The sequence below is a fragment of the Solanum tuberosum genome, unplaced genomic scaffold (assembly GCF_000226075.1).
Source record: "Solanum tuberosum cultivar DM 1-3 516 R44 unplaced genomic scaffold, SolTub_3.0 scf00148, whole genome shotgun sequence".
NCBI lineage: Eukaryota > Viridiplantae > Streptophyta > Magnoliopsida > Solanales > Solanaceae > Solanum > Solanum tuberosum.
This window is the reverse complement of record NW_006239071.1, coordinates 162,132-176,896: the sequence shown is the minus strand read 5'-3', so window position 1 is coordinate 176,896 and position 14,765 is coordinate 162,132. Positions and strand designations below refer to the sequence as shown.

Sequence of the window (14,765 nt, the reverse complement as noted above, 5' to 3'; positions counted from 1 at the left end):
ACCAAGTAGGGGGGGGGGGGTTGTGTTACTGGGAGTAGGAGAGGAGGGCTAAGATGGATGCGAAGTGGACTGGGGTGGGAATGAATCTCCCTAGGTAGGAAAGCATGGAGGGCAGAATTAGGGTAGACGGTTAGTAGGAAGTAAAGTGTTGTGGTAGAACAGGGTTCCAGTCTTGAACATTTGCATATTCCCTTACCTGCTTTATTACTATTATGCTAGCATTATCTTATGCTTCAATTTTATTACTACTGTTTTTTCTTTCACTTTGGCTATCCTTAATATTTGTACTGTCTGTACTTTTCATTCTTCAATATCTTCATCCTAGGTTTTACTCTTTCTTCTCTTTCAATTATTTGAAGAGTTGATTTTCTTGATTCGAGGGTATATCGGAAACAACCTCTCTACCTCACAAGGGTAGGGGTAAGGTCTATGTACATCTCACCCTCCTGAAAGCCCTCTTGCGGGGAATCTACTGGGTATGTTGTTGTATTATACTTACTAATTTCATTTCAGAATGACGCGTCTTCTCTTCTGAAGAAGGTTTATCAAGTTTCAATGAGTTTTATTTGTGTTTTAAAACATCCATTCCTCCAAATATCATTGAAGATGATAGCATCTACTTAATTGTTCTTTTAGAAAACAGCATCTTTCTTCAGCAGATGAAAGTTTTTGATAGGAAGGTAAATTTTCAATGATGGCACCAAGAAAGATGCTAATGTGTACAGGAAAAATGAACCCTGTTCCTCCCAATTCTGCAGAGAGCTCAAGAACTCCACAAAAATATTTACAGCATGAGCAACTTTCAAATGATACCATACTTTTATCTTTGTGTTTGCTTCATCTATATTTGCCTCTGAACTTTTCTTCCTCACAACATAAAATGTGTGATGTTTACCTTCTGTGATTTGACAGGTTGAAGTTAAGACATGGTTGGCAGATGAGGGCATCATGGTTCACTTTGAATCAATCAAGTTTGAAACTAACGGAACAGTAAGCCTTGGTACTAACTATTTTTTTTGCTAGTGATAAAACCTGTTGACTGATTATTGTTCTTCCACTTTCTTTTCACCAGCTGAAGTCAGAAATCACTGAAGACGAAGCCATGAAAGACAGTGAAACTGAAGGAAATGAGGTGCCTTTAGGAAAAATAATGGAACGGCTTAAAGCTAGATCTAAGATGCGGAAAGAGGTGAAGGACGACTCTTCACCTGCTGAGGTGAGAACTGAAAATGATGTTGACATCTTGAAAGTGGTGAGGGAGATAGATTCAAATAATGTTGTTGATGATAATAAGTTGGATGCAAGCAATGGCCATGAATCTGCAGTCAAAACTAAAGCCAGCAATAAACGTCAGAAAAGAAAAACAGGAACTGATATTTCTGTACCAAAAGGTGCAAAGCGACAAAGGTCATCTTCTTCTTCGGTCCATAAACTTTCTTCGAAACTCAAGGATTCTATTGAAAAGGAGGAGGATCTTCAATCCATGTCAGAAGATAAGTCCTCGGAGGAAAATGTTTTTGAACCTGAAGAGCCGGACCTATTAACATCATCTATCAGGAAGAAAACAAGTCTCCCACCTAAACAAAAGCGTAAAGCTACTGATAAGAACCATGATGACACTCATGAAATTGGAATGGACAGCCGTGAAGTGAAAGTAAGATTTTTTAATAGTAGAATTGATTTTAAGCTAGATATATAATTTCATCTCTTTGAGTTCTTATCTGTTTGCTCCTGCAGAAAATTAAAGGAAACACAGAAGCAGTTAATACACATATGCAAGGTAATAACAAGTCAGGATCTCATAAGAAATCGAAGAAGAAAAGTGTATCTGGACTGGCCAAGGTAAGTTTTCCCATCTGTATAGTTGATGCTTTGTTTCCCTACCCACTCTTAGACATGTTTCTGAGTGAATCTGATACCTGTCCCTCTGTAATGAAAAGTAATATATTGTGGGTGTATATTTACTTACACGGTAGAGATAAGATTTAACTTTCGGATGATAAACAAGTTTACGTATCATTTTGTGTTCTGTGCTGGTTCTTTGCTAAACTCTATGGTCCAACTTTTAGGACTACCTGTCAAGTGGATATATTCTATCATTTGTAACTCAATCTGATTGGTCTGCTAGACCTTTAACAAAGCATTGTTTGCAGTTCTGTTACATTCCTTTGATGAATGTGGTCTGAATTTCTTCAGTACCTTTGATCCCCTTGTAACTCAACATAACTGTGATAATGCGTCTTCCCTATGCTGTGTGGGAACTTCATTTTTTAAATCTGTTTGCAAATTTTACTGTTAGCTCCTGGGAAACAGGAGGTTCACTGCAAAGATGAGTAGTGGCTTGCCCCTTTGTCATACAAGAAAGCTAAGTAATATTGCCATCAGATAGTTGATGAAGAAATTGCCTTAATAAGGAGGATCTTAGTTATGTCATGGATACTCATTTATGATTATGGATTTATCCATTCTAGAAATGAGAACACTTTATATTAAGGTTTTAAGGAAAATGAGTATTAGACCAGTTTTACATGGTTGCGTTCTAGCACATTGGTACTTGGAGTGTCTATAGCACTGGCTATGTTAAGTTTTTCTGCCGTGCGGTGAGAGAATTGTTCCACCAATTGGTGTGGCATAAAATGTAGTCTGTTCCTTTTTTAAGAGGGTTTCAGAGTGCAGATTACTTACTTAGCATAAACAACACCAAGTGAGCTGTGCTTTTTTCGTTCTGTCCCCTTTGGTTCCTCTAAGGATAATCAAGGCTAGTCTTGAAGTTATTATTATCAAGCTAAAAATATGATTTATTGTCTAAAATAATTGGGTTTTTTCTTGTTTTTGAACAATCAGTTTTTATTGAAATGGACAATCATATTCTACTAACAAATTGGTTATGGAGAACCTGTAGAGTGCAGAAAGTCTAAAGTTCCAGCATGGTGATTAACTCCCCCCCCCCAAAAAAAAAGGAGGAAAAAACCAGATTACTCGACTAAAACCAGAAAATATTGTGTAAGCAAAACTATATAAGATTAAAGATATGTGAAAATTCGAGAATAAAATCCAAAATTTTTGGAAGTAAGTGCCAAGAACCCTAATTGATCTTTATATTAAAAAAATCAGCGGATTAAAATTCATTGTGATACTAATAGAGTCAATTCAAGAACTTAGATCAAAAGTGATCTAGACCCCTATTTTGAAGAAATTAGAGACGATAATTCTTTATCAAAATGAAATTATAGACAATAATTAGTATAAGACTGATTACCTTCTTTAATGTACTTTAATAGAAACCAAACATATCAAGTTAAGAATTAATCTTACCTCCAAAAGAATGTTTTTTCTAAGGTTGCTAGGTGAATTCAAGCCACCACACACAAAGGTGTAAAAGAAAAGAAACCTCTCAAATAAAATTAATAATAATGTTCTTATGAAAAATATCAAAATCCACTCCTCTATATAGATGGAACCTATCCCAAATAGTAGGGATTGGAATCCTATTTTGGGCTAGAATTTCAGCACTTTAAGGGGTCGTTTGGTAGGCCGCATTAGAAGAAATAGTTCATGTATTACGTAAGGTATTATTTAGTACTATGTTTGGTGGGAATTTTGGATATGTATAACTAATCCATGGATTAGTTATACCTCCTACATGGTCTTATAGGATGTATTACTAATTCGTTCCATTTGGAGGTATTAGTAATACATTGATATAATACCATGGGATAAGTGTATGTAAAGACAAAAATATCCCTCAAATTATTTTAATTATTTTGTTTATTTTCTTGATTTTATGATTTATATTTGTACTAGTAAATTTATTTAAATAAATTAGCTTACAAATTATTTAGAGGGAGTTGTTTATTTGTATATGACGTTTGTGTCGTTAATTAAATGTATTATATATATATATTTGTGTGGTTTTCTAATTATTTGTATTTTGAACAACTTTAAAAATTACATACATATTAAAACCACAACTTGCAATTTTTATGTGTAAATGTAGATGGTTTATTCAACTTTACCAATTGTTGACCGTCTTTTCGATTTTAAAAGTAGATGGTTTATCTTTTTTAATTTAAAAATGACATTTTGTGAGTGATCAATTTATTAAGATGACAATTATTTATCCTCAAATAATTCAAGTGAAAAAATAACAAAACAAAATTGTTCTTCTCATATAGCTAGTTCGAAGGCCAAAAAAAAATAATATTGTTTGGCAATTATCTACCTTGACCCAACTACATAATAATTCAAGGGTATAATTGGAAAGAAGTTTTTTATAGAGTTTTAATCCAAACACAAGATGAGGTGGGAAACAATGAACCAAACACTTGATAAAAATAAACCCTGCATTGCTAATCCCTGCGTTACTAATCCCTGCATTACTAATCCCTGCGTTATTAATCTTTGTACCAAATGACCCCTAAGTATGCAAATCAGCACTGTGTTGGGCATGCAAATTTGGCTCCTTTGGGGCTCCATGTGGTGCTAATCTTCCTCCTCTTGGGCTTGAACTTGTACTATGAAATAACGTAGCACTTAACTTATGGATTTTGGCTTATTTTTATCATTTTAGCAAGTGCTTATAAGCACTTGTTTAATTTACCCAAACACTCCAAAAGTGCTGAAAAGCTATATTGGCTTAAAAACACTTAAAATAAGCTACTGCAAACAGGTTCTTATTAGTCCACTCTTCACCACAATTCTTGAACTCATTCTTGGGATCTTCTTCCATGATTAGCATATTCTTGATTTTCTATTGAAGCCCATCAACCTTTAATGGAAGTATGTCACCATGGTTGCTATCAGAAAACCAAAAGAGTTATTTCGCCAAGTGTCTTTCTTTCTTTTCAATCGTTTACTGACTAAGAGTTGCACCTTCATCTCTGTTTTAAAATATCCCCTTTTATCTAATGCTATTTTGGGCCTAGTAATTAACTTTCTCAGACGTGGTTGTATAAAGGCTGTCAGGAGGTGAGCAGAATGTTTAAGACTTACTTGTAAAGTCATTTGTTGCACGTAATTGTAGAAGGATTACCATGTCTTATTGAGTAATTAACTTTCTCAGTTGCTGTTGTAAAAATGCCCTTAGGAGGAGAGCACAGAATGTTTAGGCTGACTCTGTATGCTTGCATTGCTACTACATATAAATATTCCTTTAACATTTGTTCTAGTCTAGTTATTCTCTTCACCAAATGGCTTACTGTGTGGATTATCATGGTGTATTGTTTAGGTTATCTATATAACCAATTGTTTTGTTTTTTATTTAATTTCATTAACACTTATGAAGGAAGTTGGGCTAGGTATAGTTTTGCAACTTTTGTGCTGTTTTATACCTCCTTTTCTTCTTTCTAATCCAAAGATGCACGTCATCAATATTTGCATATTTTCTGATTGTATTATTTGTTAATGCTTTTATATGGTTTTCTCTAGTGCACGTCAAAGGATGATACAACTCCCACTGTGGACTTGATTGGTTGCAGAATAAAAATTTGGTGGCCCATGGATAAGAAGTAAGCTGCTCTTAACTCGAGAGGAGTAAATGTTCTTTCTAGTTCTTTCAAGCTATGTGCTGCCACAGCTATCTTGGAGATCGTTGCTTTTTTAGTTTTTCCTTGCATGATTAAACTTCCTTTTATACTGATTTTTCATCAAGCTTGCTGATTGCCTTGGAACAATACACGTAGTTATGTTTATATGTACTCTTAACACATCATGTTCATCATTGTTGCTTCTTTCTCATATCCACTTTATTCTTTTGCTCAACTTCTGTTGGTCGTCTTCCATTACAATTGCGGTCATTGGTCATGGGGATGTTGTCTGCGTTTTCTTCTTTAATCCTTACTCTTGACTCTGGTCTGTATTTTGGTTAATGTGGTCTTCAAGATTATTAGGTTAGAGCACTAACTCCAAGTATTTGACAGATTCTATGAAGGTGTTGTCAAGTCTTTTGACACTCATAAAAGCAAACACGTTGTAAGCTGCATTTCTAGTACATCAATTATTATTATTTTATTACTACAGTTGACGAACTTCAGCAATTTTTTTTAATATGTCAACTTCTATTGATTCTTTGCTATGGTTTATTGTCAATTGTATCAAAGGTGCTATATGATGATGGTGATGTAGAAGTCCTCCGATTGGAAAAGGAGTGTTGGGAGGTTGTTGGTGGTGTGCAGAAACCTGCGAAGGTATGCTTTTCCTTTTAGTGTTACGTCATCCTTGCAAACTTTTTATTTTTATTCTTGCGCTGAACCCATGCATTTTGGCTTTTCTGATTGTATATTTGAACACCATTTACAGGGTTCAAATTCCAAAAAGGGTTCAGGCTACAAGAAAGAGTAAGTGATTCATCTGCTTTAGTAGTTACGGAGGTTTTTTAAATTATTTTTGTGATTATCGCAATTTCTTTTCTTCTTCTGATAAGTTCTGGGGATTCGTTTTTATATGGTACTTGAAATTGAGGAATTGTATTCTTGAGCGTTTGAATTGTGTTGATGGTACTTCTCTTGTTGAATTCTCTGGATATCATACCTCAGGTTGCATAGTTCTTCTCCCCATTGATGTAGATGGGTAATGGGTTGGTATATAATGATTATTTCTGCCTTTGTTGTTCCAGACTATTATTAAGTGTTGACGACTAGCTTAATTCTTTTCTAATCTTGATTATTTAACGCCTTTCACAAAAGAACTGTTAACTTAGCATAATGTGGCTCCTTTTAAGTTTCATGCATTATGATGTTACCTTTCTCAACAAAAAAAAAGGTTTTATGCATTATGCAAATAAGCTGTGGGAATGAGTAAATATCTTCATTTATATGTCCCTTGTAGTTTTGTTTTATGTCTTCCGGCGCCTTGTGTATTAGCATTATAGACGAATTATGAGTAGCTTTAACCTCCCCGTCTTCATTTAATGACTGCAGATCTGGAGAGAGGAAAAATAGGACTCTTGCTGCCTCCAGGCAAAAGAAGGAGACAGATAAGATGTGAGCTTGATTCTTTAACTTGATTGCACATAATTTGTTTGTGTATTTCTTATTTGCCTTATGCGTGCTGTTTTGCTGACAGGTCTCCATTATCGCCAGTACGAGGGAAGAGAACTCCAAGGAAGAACTTAAAGTATGGACAAAAAGGTCCATCAAAATCTTCTTTGAGCAGAAGAAGCCTGCTTTTAGGCAAGCCGTTGACAACCTCAAAGTCCAAGGCAGACAATTTAAGCTCAGGTGAGGTTCTTGTGATTCTCTTTTTCTTTCGATTTCTTGATTTATTATTCTTGTTGGCATTCTAGTTAATTGTATCATTTGTTGCTTGGTATATTCTGTTATGCAAAGGTCAACAAATGAAAGGATAGAGAGTCTGGAAGTCATTTATGCACATGGAGGGGAGGGTATGCTTAGGCGTTTAAGAGGGTGGAGTCTATCAGGTGGCTGATGAGGGTGGGGAAAGGAGGCAAGAGTTCAGGTTGCAAAGTTATTTTCTGATGGAGGGGATAATTGGATATATCCTGAGGTGAAAAGTAAAAAAGAATGAGGAACTATCAGAGTGATGGAATGTTGATTGGGGGGTTGAGTGGGGCATTTGATGATTTAAAATGCAGCAATGCCATCTCTTTCTTTAAAGAAAGAACAATAACCTCATTTGGATCTTGAAGTTCCTTGAAATTTAGAGTACTTCTCTAAGTTAATTTTTAAGCCAAAGTTATTACCTTTTTTTTAGCTCTTGTAAATTGACTGTAGAAAGTGGAAAATTTCTTTTCGTTGTGGTCTTTGGATAAACATTTTGAACGAGTGGGATACTTTAAGTGGCAATACATCTTTCAAGATAGGGGATGGAAGTAGGGTTAGTTTTGAGGGGCATGACTGGTGTAGAGACAACATTTGAGATCCACTTTATCAAACATCTATGAAGGTTCATGCCAAAAAGAGACAACTGTCCAACATCTTTGGATATTATAAGAGGGGAACATCTTTTTGGCACTTCCCCTTCCAGAAGCAACCTTCGGGACTGGAAGTTTGAGGAATCCAAAGCCTCCTTGAAATGCCTTTAAACAAGGGATACTTGCGTAGATGTAGGCTTTGGCTATCTAGTTTACCCAACATGGCTGAAATATGCACTGCATACACTGTCGGAGTCTCGGTTGTATATATTGTGTATAGGTATGTATATTTATGTATAGCTATGTAGTTTTAATATAAAGTACAAACTACCTACACACTGTGTAGGTATTTTGTAAACTAGATGGCCCAATGGTATTGGGCTGCAATTTTTCTTCAAACAAAAAACCCCATCATTTAAAAAAAAAAGAATCTTGGAAATGGAAGAGATCTGTATTGGACAAAATTACAACTTAGAAGTATCTATGTAGTCATAGTTTTTCGCTTATTTCCCTTTTGGGACAGCTGTTTAGTAAATTGTAGCCTTCTTTTGAGAAAACGTTGGATGATTGGTTAAAATTTTTCAAGTTATTGAAAATGTTAGATGACAATCTAATGTTTTGTTGGTAAGTTTTATATGAGGAAATAATAGACCCGAGTCTAACCTTCTCCGGAGAGATTTTCCGAAGGCTATATTTGCTCAATTTTATAAATAGGGACAAAAATTAAATGTGGTCTAAAAGGAGACATTTTTTAGAGATCAGGCAACAATTTGTTCTCTTGCCACGATTATTCAGTAGGAGTGAAATAAAAAACTTATTCTCTTATTTTCAATCTAGAGTATGAAAAAAGATTTTCTTCTAATCACTGTCTTTTAGTTTCTCATGATACTCAGAAATAGCTTTATTGTTGTAAATTTGTAATCTACGAGTTTGAATGGATCAAGGATAAACCATCGCACTCGTTAAATCTACACTGGCATCTGTTCCTGCTCCTACAAGGTTGTCACTAGGATCTCATGTGTTAATTTACTTGATGTTCCTAAACTTTGTTGTCCCATTCCACTGGATTCCTTCCCTGTTGTGTTCTTGCTAAATGATCCATTTTCAGTAATCTTAACTCTTGTTACAAAATCAAAATTGGAATACTCTCAAGTAATAGGAAAACTTCCATTATGTCTTAGGTGTTGGCATTAGTTTCTTAAGGTAGAATAATTTTGACAGTCTCCCCGTTATGCTATTCATGATCTCCCCTAGCTTTCTAATCTGACATTTGGCTTTACTAGGTGAATCAGAAAGTGAGCAGAAAGAAAGCACGCATGGGTTCAGTTTGTCTGAACATGAACTGTCTGACAAGGATGACATATCATACTCTGATGGGAAACCAGGGGCTGATGCTGATAGGTTGAGTGGTATGGAGGAGTCTGAAGAAGAAGAATGTCCCATGGAAAATAAAGACGAGGATGAACCTGGCACCCCTCAGGATTCTCGTGGATCAGACAGGGAGATCTCTTCTTCACATGAGAAACCACATGCAGATGGATCTACAGAGAAGTCGAATGATGTTGCTGAAAGATCAGATTCTCATGGGAGTGTAAGAGATGATGCAGACAGTCATTCAACTGATCAAGGCGACTCTGAAAGTAGCTCTGCTGCTAAATCTGATGAAGAATTATCCGACAATGAGCTACTTGTAATGCCTATTCTTGTGCACTATTTATTGGGACATATATTTCTTGATGAATGATAATTTAGTAATAAGTTATTGCCATACGCAGAGCACGTGGAAACAACGAGCAGGGAAGTCGGTTGGAGGGAAGTAAACCAGCAGAAAGGCCATCATATGATCATGACTAATGATTTTTAGAGATGCAGCATCCTGGAGAGCATGTAGGATCAAGCCGAATACCGTCATCCTAAGAAGATGATACCATTAACAGTGACATTAATAAGTTTATGAAGTACAGTTTACCACATAGAAAATGGTAGGGCACAGGTTTATTAAAAGGCAGGGAGCAAGGACAAGAATGTGCATTCCCACAGTTTGTGTAGCTGCGGTCTAGAGGCAACTGATATGAGTCAATAGCAGTTCTCTTAGGCATTGTACAGCTCTAGTGTAGTAAGTTGGCATTAACTTACCCAACTAACCGATCCTGTGTTGCAGCTCGGTTATTGTTGTAGTCTTGTGTCTTCATTTTGTATATTTTGTTGTTTAGAGTAGTTACAGAAGTGCGTCTGTTGTAGTTCCTCCCTCCTTTATAAGATCCGTGGATTCTTGTAACCTGTAGATTTGTAAGCATTTGTGGTGCATGGAATCAGTAACATTAGCACGCTTTTCACTTCTTTTTTGCTTCTAATTCTCAATATTTGTGAATGAGGTGTTTTCTTCCTGAACTATTAGATATTCACTTTTTCTATTTGAAACTATTTATTAAAACACGCATCAATTATGAGTCGTTTTCCCTTTTCCTACTTGAAAGAAATATCACCATCATTCAAGTAGGAAAAGAGAATATTTGATAGTTGATGTGTCTTTTGATAAATAGTTGGTGATCATTCGGTTGTGTTCATTACACAAAAATCACTTCTTTTCACATAAAAATTATTTTACTTTTGCTTCGATTATCTCTTTGGTGGATTTTATAAAATTGTCAAAAAGTGATGTTTATGCAAAAACTAGACAACACCTGATTCTTAATAGGCATGAAAAGCTGAATGAGAACTAAGCAGTGTTCATCTAGTATAGAAGTAAGTTCGTTTATAAGCATTATCACTAAATGTTGACTCATGATTTGAAGTTGTTGCTTCTAAACCTTATATATAAACATGAGCATGAATTCTAACCATACAACTTGAAAGACAATAGAAATTGTGTTTTTTTCTTAATGAATTATAACTATTACTATCATTTATTATTATGGCCATAGTAGTTATTTTATTCATAAAGTATTGTATCTATGGCTTAAAAAGGTATTTACATTGATCATTGATGTATGCTTCGTCCAAGTTCAGTGATAACTATTCTCTACGTAATTACCCCTCATTTTTTTTACTTACCAAATCAATAAAATCTGATGTATAAAATAAAGTTAAAAGCAAAAGTGAAACTCATTTATAATTTTAAAATACATATTGATTTTTAAAAAAAGAATATCAAAAGTATTACTAATTAATTAGAAAAAAAATGACATAAGTAGGAAAGCGCGTGAATAGAACAATGGTTTGTAACAAATCCAATAGTTTTAGATTGTAGATATCATTTTCATATAGAGTAATTGAGTAAATTTTGCCAAACTCTCAAATAAAGTTTAGTCCATTTCTCCTTCCCCTTGCTTACTGGGTCAAGAGAAAGAGAAGCAGAGTCAACATTTGCTGGCTGTGAGTTTCTGATATTATATATATGTGTGTGTTCTTCTTCTTCTCAGTTGGGTCATTTTGTTGTCCCGTTTTCTGCTTTAATGGACTAGTATTTTTATTTGTTTTCATGTATATGCCAAATTCAGTCAATATGGGAGACAAATTTGGACAGGTAAAAGTGATGGTTGTACAAGGCAGGCGTTTGGTCATTCGGGACTTCAAGAGTAGTGATCCTTATGTCATTCTCAAACTGGGTAATCAGGTAACAAACACACCTAATTCTTCAAAAAAGATTCAATTTTTAGCTTGAACAATCTCTATATTTGTTGTACCAGACTGCAAAAACCAAGGTCATAAATAGCTGCCTTAATCCTGTTTGGAATGAAGAATTTCATTTTTCCATTTCAGAACATGCTCAGGTTCTCAAATTGGTAAGTCTCTCAAATTCATTTACTTCACTAATCTTGGATTATTTCTTAAAGAATGAAAATTGACTTATCCATCATGTGTAAATGTTACAGCTTTTAAGGTTGGATAAAGGTGTTAGTGAATTCTACGTACATAATTGTGATGTTTGTATATCTGAGTAACAGAATAGTATAAACGGAAATATAGGAATCTAGCAGAGATAAAAATGGAGAAGGGCCACTTAAGGAAAAATGGCTGAGTGTTATATCATGAATGGGTACATAGCATTCATTAAGAACCGAAAAATAGTTTTTAAGAAGAAGTACCATTGGATCCTATATGTTTCACTTGGGGAAACAACCATAAATTATTAATTATGAACTAAAAGACGAAGGACGATGGTCCGATAATTGTTGATGCATGAGAGGCCACAAGCTTAACTTTATACACCTGACTGGCAGAACCCCAGAGAAATGGAGAAAGAAGCTAATAAAGGGAACATGAAATGAAATAATCGAAAGAGGAAAACCTAAATTGAAGTGAGTGGTTGGGAAGACTAACAGAAAGGTCTTACATGGAAACAGCACTACTCAAAGGTCCATATTTTGCAATTTGGACAAGATTTTAATACAGTAAGTTGGCGGCTGTGTAGTCTTTCTCCAATGTACACACTGCCTCTTGAGAGTTTAATATCATGACCTAGCAGCTTCTACTTTCAAATGAAGGTACGTTTTTGTGTAGTATCAAGGCATATGATAGCTTTCATGTTGAGAGAAGTGATATTTAAGCTTTCATTTTGCTGTTGAGGTGTTATATGCTAGTAGCTCTGTGGACAAAAACTCTATTTTGAAGAAAATACATAGCATGGAATTTGTGGATGTTGATCAAAGTGTATATCTGATTTAAGCAGCCATATATATTATTCTTTATAGGAATTTGTCTTGGGATTGTCTGTGCTCAAGAATTACACCACAATATCGAGATATCAAGAAAATATAATGCTTTGAAGTAGTTTAATAGGAGTTAATCATGCATTTGAATGCACAAATATTAAAAGCAACAAAGGACCTTTTTAGGACATTAGTAAATTTCATTTGCCTTCCTGCTTAAGGCACTAGTTCGTCAGGCAGGTGGCCTAGCTAACAGAGCTATCCGTCTTTTTTTTTGAGAGGTGGTCACCATCAGTTGGTTTGGGAGTTCCTCCATGTTAGTCCATGAGCATATTGAACTGTTTGAAAGATAATATAAAGGCAAATTCCTGAATGGTGAAAAATAAGTGATAATGCAAATCACTTTGGAATAGGTAAAAATTACCTTGCCCATTTTTTATGTAATTTTTCCACTTCCAAGTGGTGTGATAGTGCAGATAATATGATGAAACTAAGCGGACGAAACAAAAAGGAAAACAATCAAACAGCAGGAGAGGGGGCTTTACAGGATATGGGGAGAAGAAAATGTCAGACTGTCCCTTTTAGCTTATTGTCCAAAGATTGGGAGTTAGAGTTCTAAGCTGATCTTGTCACTCTTATCAAAGGAAAAAAATCATAGGTTTAGTTAAATAAGGAGATGACCCATCTCATTAACCACCCACCGATGTAGTACTTTTTCATTCTTCAACATAATTTTGTTTTAATGTTTGATCAGATAAGTTGGTCAAACAGGTCTTTCGGTTATCCACTATATATTTAGAGGATTCTTTGAAACTTGCTATGACTGAACTTCAGTTGCTCCACTATTCTTTGATCCTTCTTTGTAGTGAGCGGGCATGTGCGTGCACACACAGTTTTTCATTTCTATGCTTCCGTGATGATATTTACATGTATGTTGAAGATAAACTTAGATGTAAGAGAAGTACTGTTCTATGCCAAAAAGAAAAAAAAAAAGCATTTTCACTAGGCTTTTCTAACGCCTTGTCTTCAGTGTTGTATATTTACTACCTGAAATGTGATCATTTCAATTCCTGAGTAGCCATTTCAAAAATTTATATCGTAAGTTCGTTTCAGCTTATGAAATTTCAATTGTGACAGCAAGTGTTTGACAAAGACCACTTCAAGGCCGATGACAAAATGGGAAATGCTCATCTCAGCCTTCAGCCTTTAGTTGCTTCTGCTAGATTGAGAAAGATTCTTGGGGTTACCGCTGAAGGAACAACACTGAGGAAGGTTATCCCAGAGAGTGATAACTGTCTAGCAGCGGATAGCAGTATTAATTGGGTGAATGGTGAGGTTGTGCAAGATGTCTGGTTGAGGCTTTGTGATGTGGATTCTGGGGATATAGAACTGAAGATCAAATTGATCAATCTTCCTTCTGCAGCTCCCTCTAAGTAAGATGGAGATAGATCTGTTGAAGTTAGGATTGGTTGGGCCGTAGATTTACTTTCTTGTCGCAGGTGGAGAAGGATCTCAAAGATTTAGCATGTACGATATATCCAGTAGGAGAGCCAGCACTTAGTTGTATCCAGAGGCGGAGCTAGGTGGGGGTTCATGGGTTCGGACGAACCCACTAGCTTTTTCGTAGACCCTATATTTGTATTAGAAAATTAAATAAATATATGTACATTAACATGTGAACCCCCAAACTCCTAACCTTGGCTCCGCCACTGGTTGTATCTCAAATGTATTATATATTCATAATGGTGTGTACTTGTGCTCCAGCTAAATCCTTGTTAGAATATTGCTTCTCCTAGTTCTTTTCAATAGCCAACAGCAGCGAGCTGATGGATTAACATACCATTGCTATGTGATACCATTCAAGTTATCGCAATAGGGTTTGCTATTCTGTATTTTTGGTGAAGCTCATCATCATTTAGACTGCTATCTTTAAGAAATCGATGCATTAAAGCTGAGAAAAGTATTGTTACCTTGAGGTCAACTATAATAAATTTATTTCCAAAGTATGAGCTAGTAACCTCAAATTAAAATAGAAAGGTATTCAAGGTATAGACTAGGTAAATGTATCGCCTCGTCTCATTCACAAATTAGTTGTGGCCTGTGGGTGATTGTAATGCATGTATTGTTTACGATGCAAATAATAATGTTGTGATTGATATGAAATTGTATCCATGAATTGCGTAATTTAAGGGCATTTTTTGTTTCTACTTGGGTTTCTAATGTACCTTACAAAAAAAAGAGAA

At 35.3% G+C, this 14,765-nt stretch overlaps 2 protein-coding genes across 4 annotated transcripts in view; both read left to right on the top strand.

The window, feature by feature from the left end:
- Window positions 1-10,224, top strand: part of LOC102584418 (sister chromatid cohesion protein PDS5 homolog A-A) — a 27,628-nt gene extending 17,404 nt beyond the window's left edge. The window contains exons 23-33 of one of the 2 annotated variants that reach the window (XM_006352257.2): window positions 913-990; window positions 1,073-1,654; window positions 1,738-1,842; window positions 5,428-5,507; window positions 5,919-5,970; window positions 6,099-6,185; window positions 6,298-6,335; window positions 6,918-6,980; window positions 7,063-7,217; window positions 9,163-9,560; window positions 9,646-10,224. In XM_006352257.2, the coding sequence (XP_006352319.1) occupies window positions 913-990; window positions 1,073-1,654; window positions 1,738-1,842; window positions 5,428-5,507; window positions 5,919-5,970; window positions 6,099-6,185; window positions 6,298-6,335; window positions 6,918-6,980; window positions 7,063-7,217; window positions 9,163-9,560; window positions 9,646-9,690 (1,683 nt within the window). In that variant the 3' untranslated portion in view covers window positions 9,691-10,224. Of the gene's footprint in view, window positions 1-912; window positions 991-1,072; window positions 1,655-1,737; window positions 1,843-5,427; window positions 5,508-5,918; window positions 5,971-6,098; window positions 6,186-6,297; window positions 6,336-6,917; window positions 6,981-7,062; window positions 7,218-9,153; window positions 9,561-9,645 lie in introns of both variants that reach the window. The other variant, XM_006352256.2, reaches the window with a different exon arrangement.
- Window positions 10,225-11,150: 926 nt separating this feature from the next.
- Window positions 11,151-14,361, top strand: LOC102583870 (protein C2-DOMAIN ABA-RELATED 11). 2 transcript variants are annotated; one of them, XM_006352255.2, is made up of 4 exons: window positions 11,151-11,245; window positions 11,371-11,486; window positions 11,560-11,655; window positions 13,660-14,361. In XM_006352255.2, exons 2-4 carry the CDS (start codon window positions 11,376-11,378, stop codon window positions 13,957-13,959), a joined length of 507 nt encoding a protein of 168 aa, XP_006352317.1. In that variant the 5' UTR covers window positions 11,151-11,245; window positions 11,371-11,375; the 3' UTR covers window positions 13,960-14,361. The 2 variants fall into 2 exon arrangements, with proteins under 2 accessions (XP_006352317.1, XP_006352316.1); XM_006352254.2 differs by lacking the exon at window positions 11,151-11,245 and having other exon boundaries at window positions 11,271-11,486.
- Window positions 14,362-14,765: the final 404 nt, after the last annotated feature.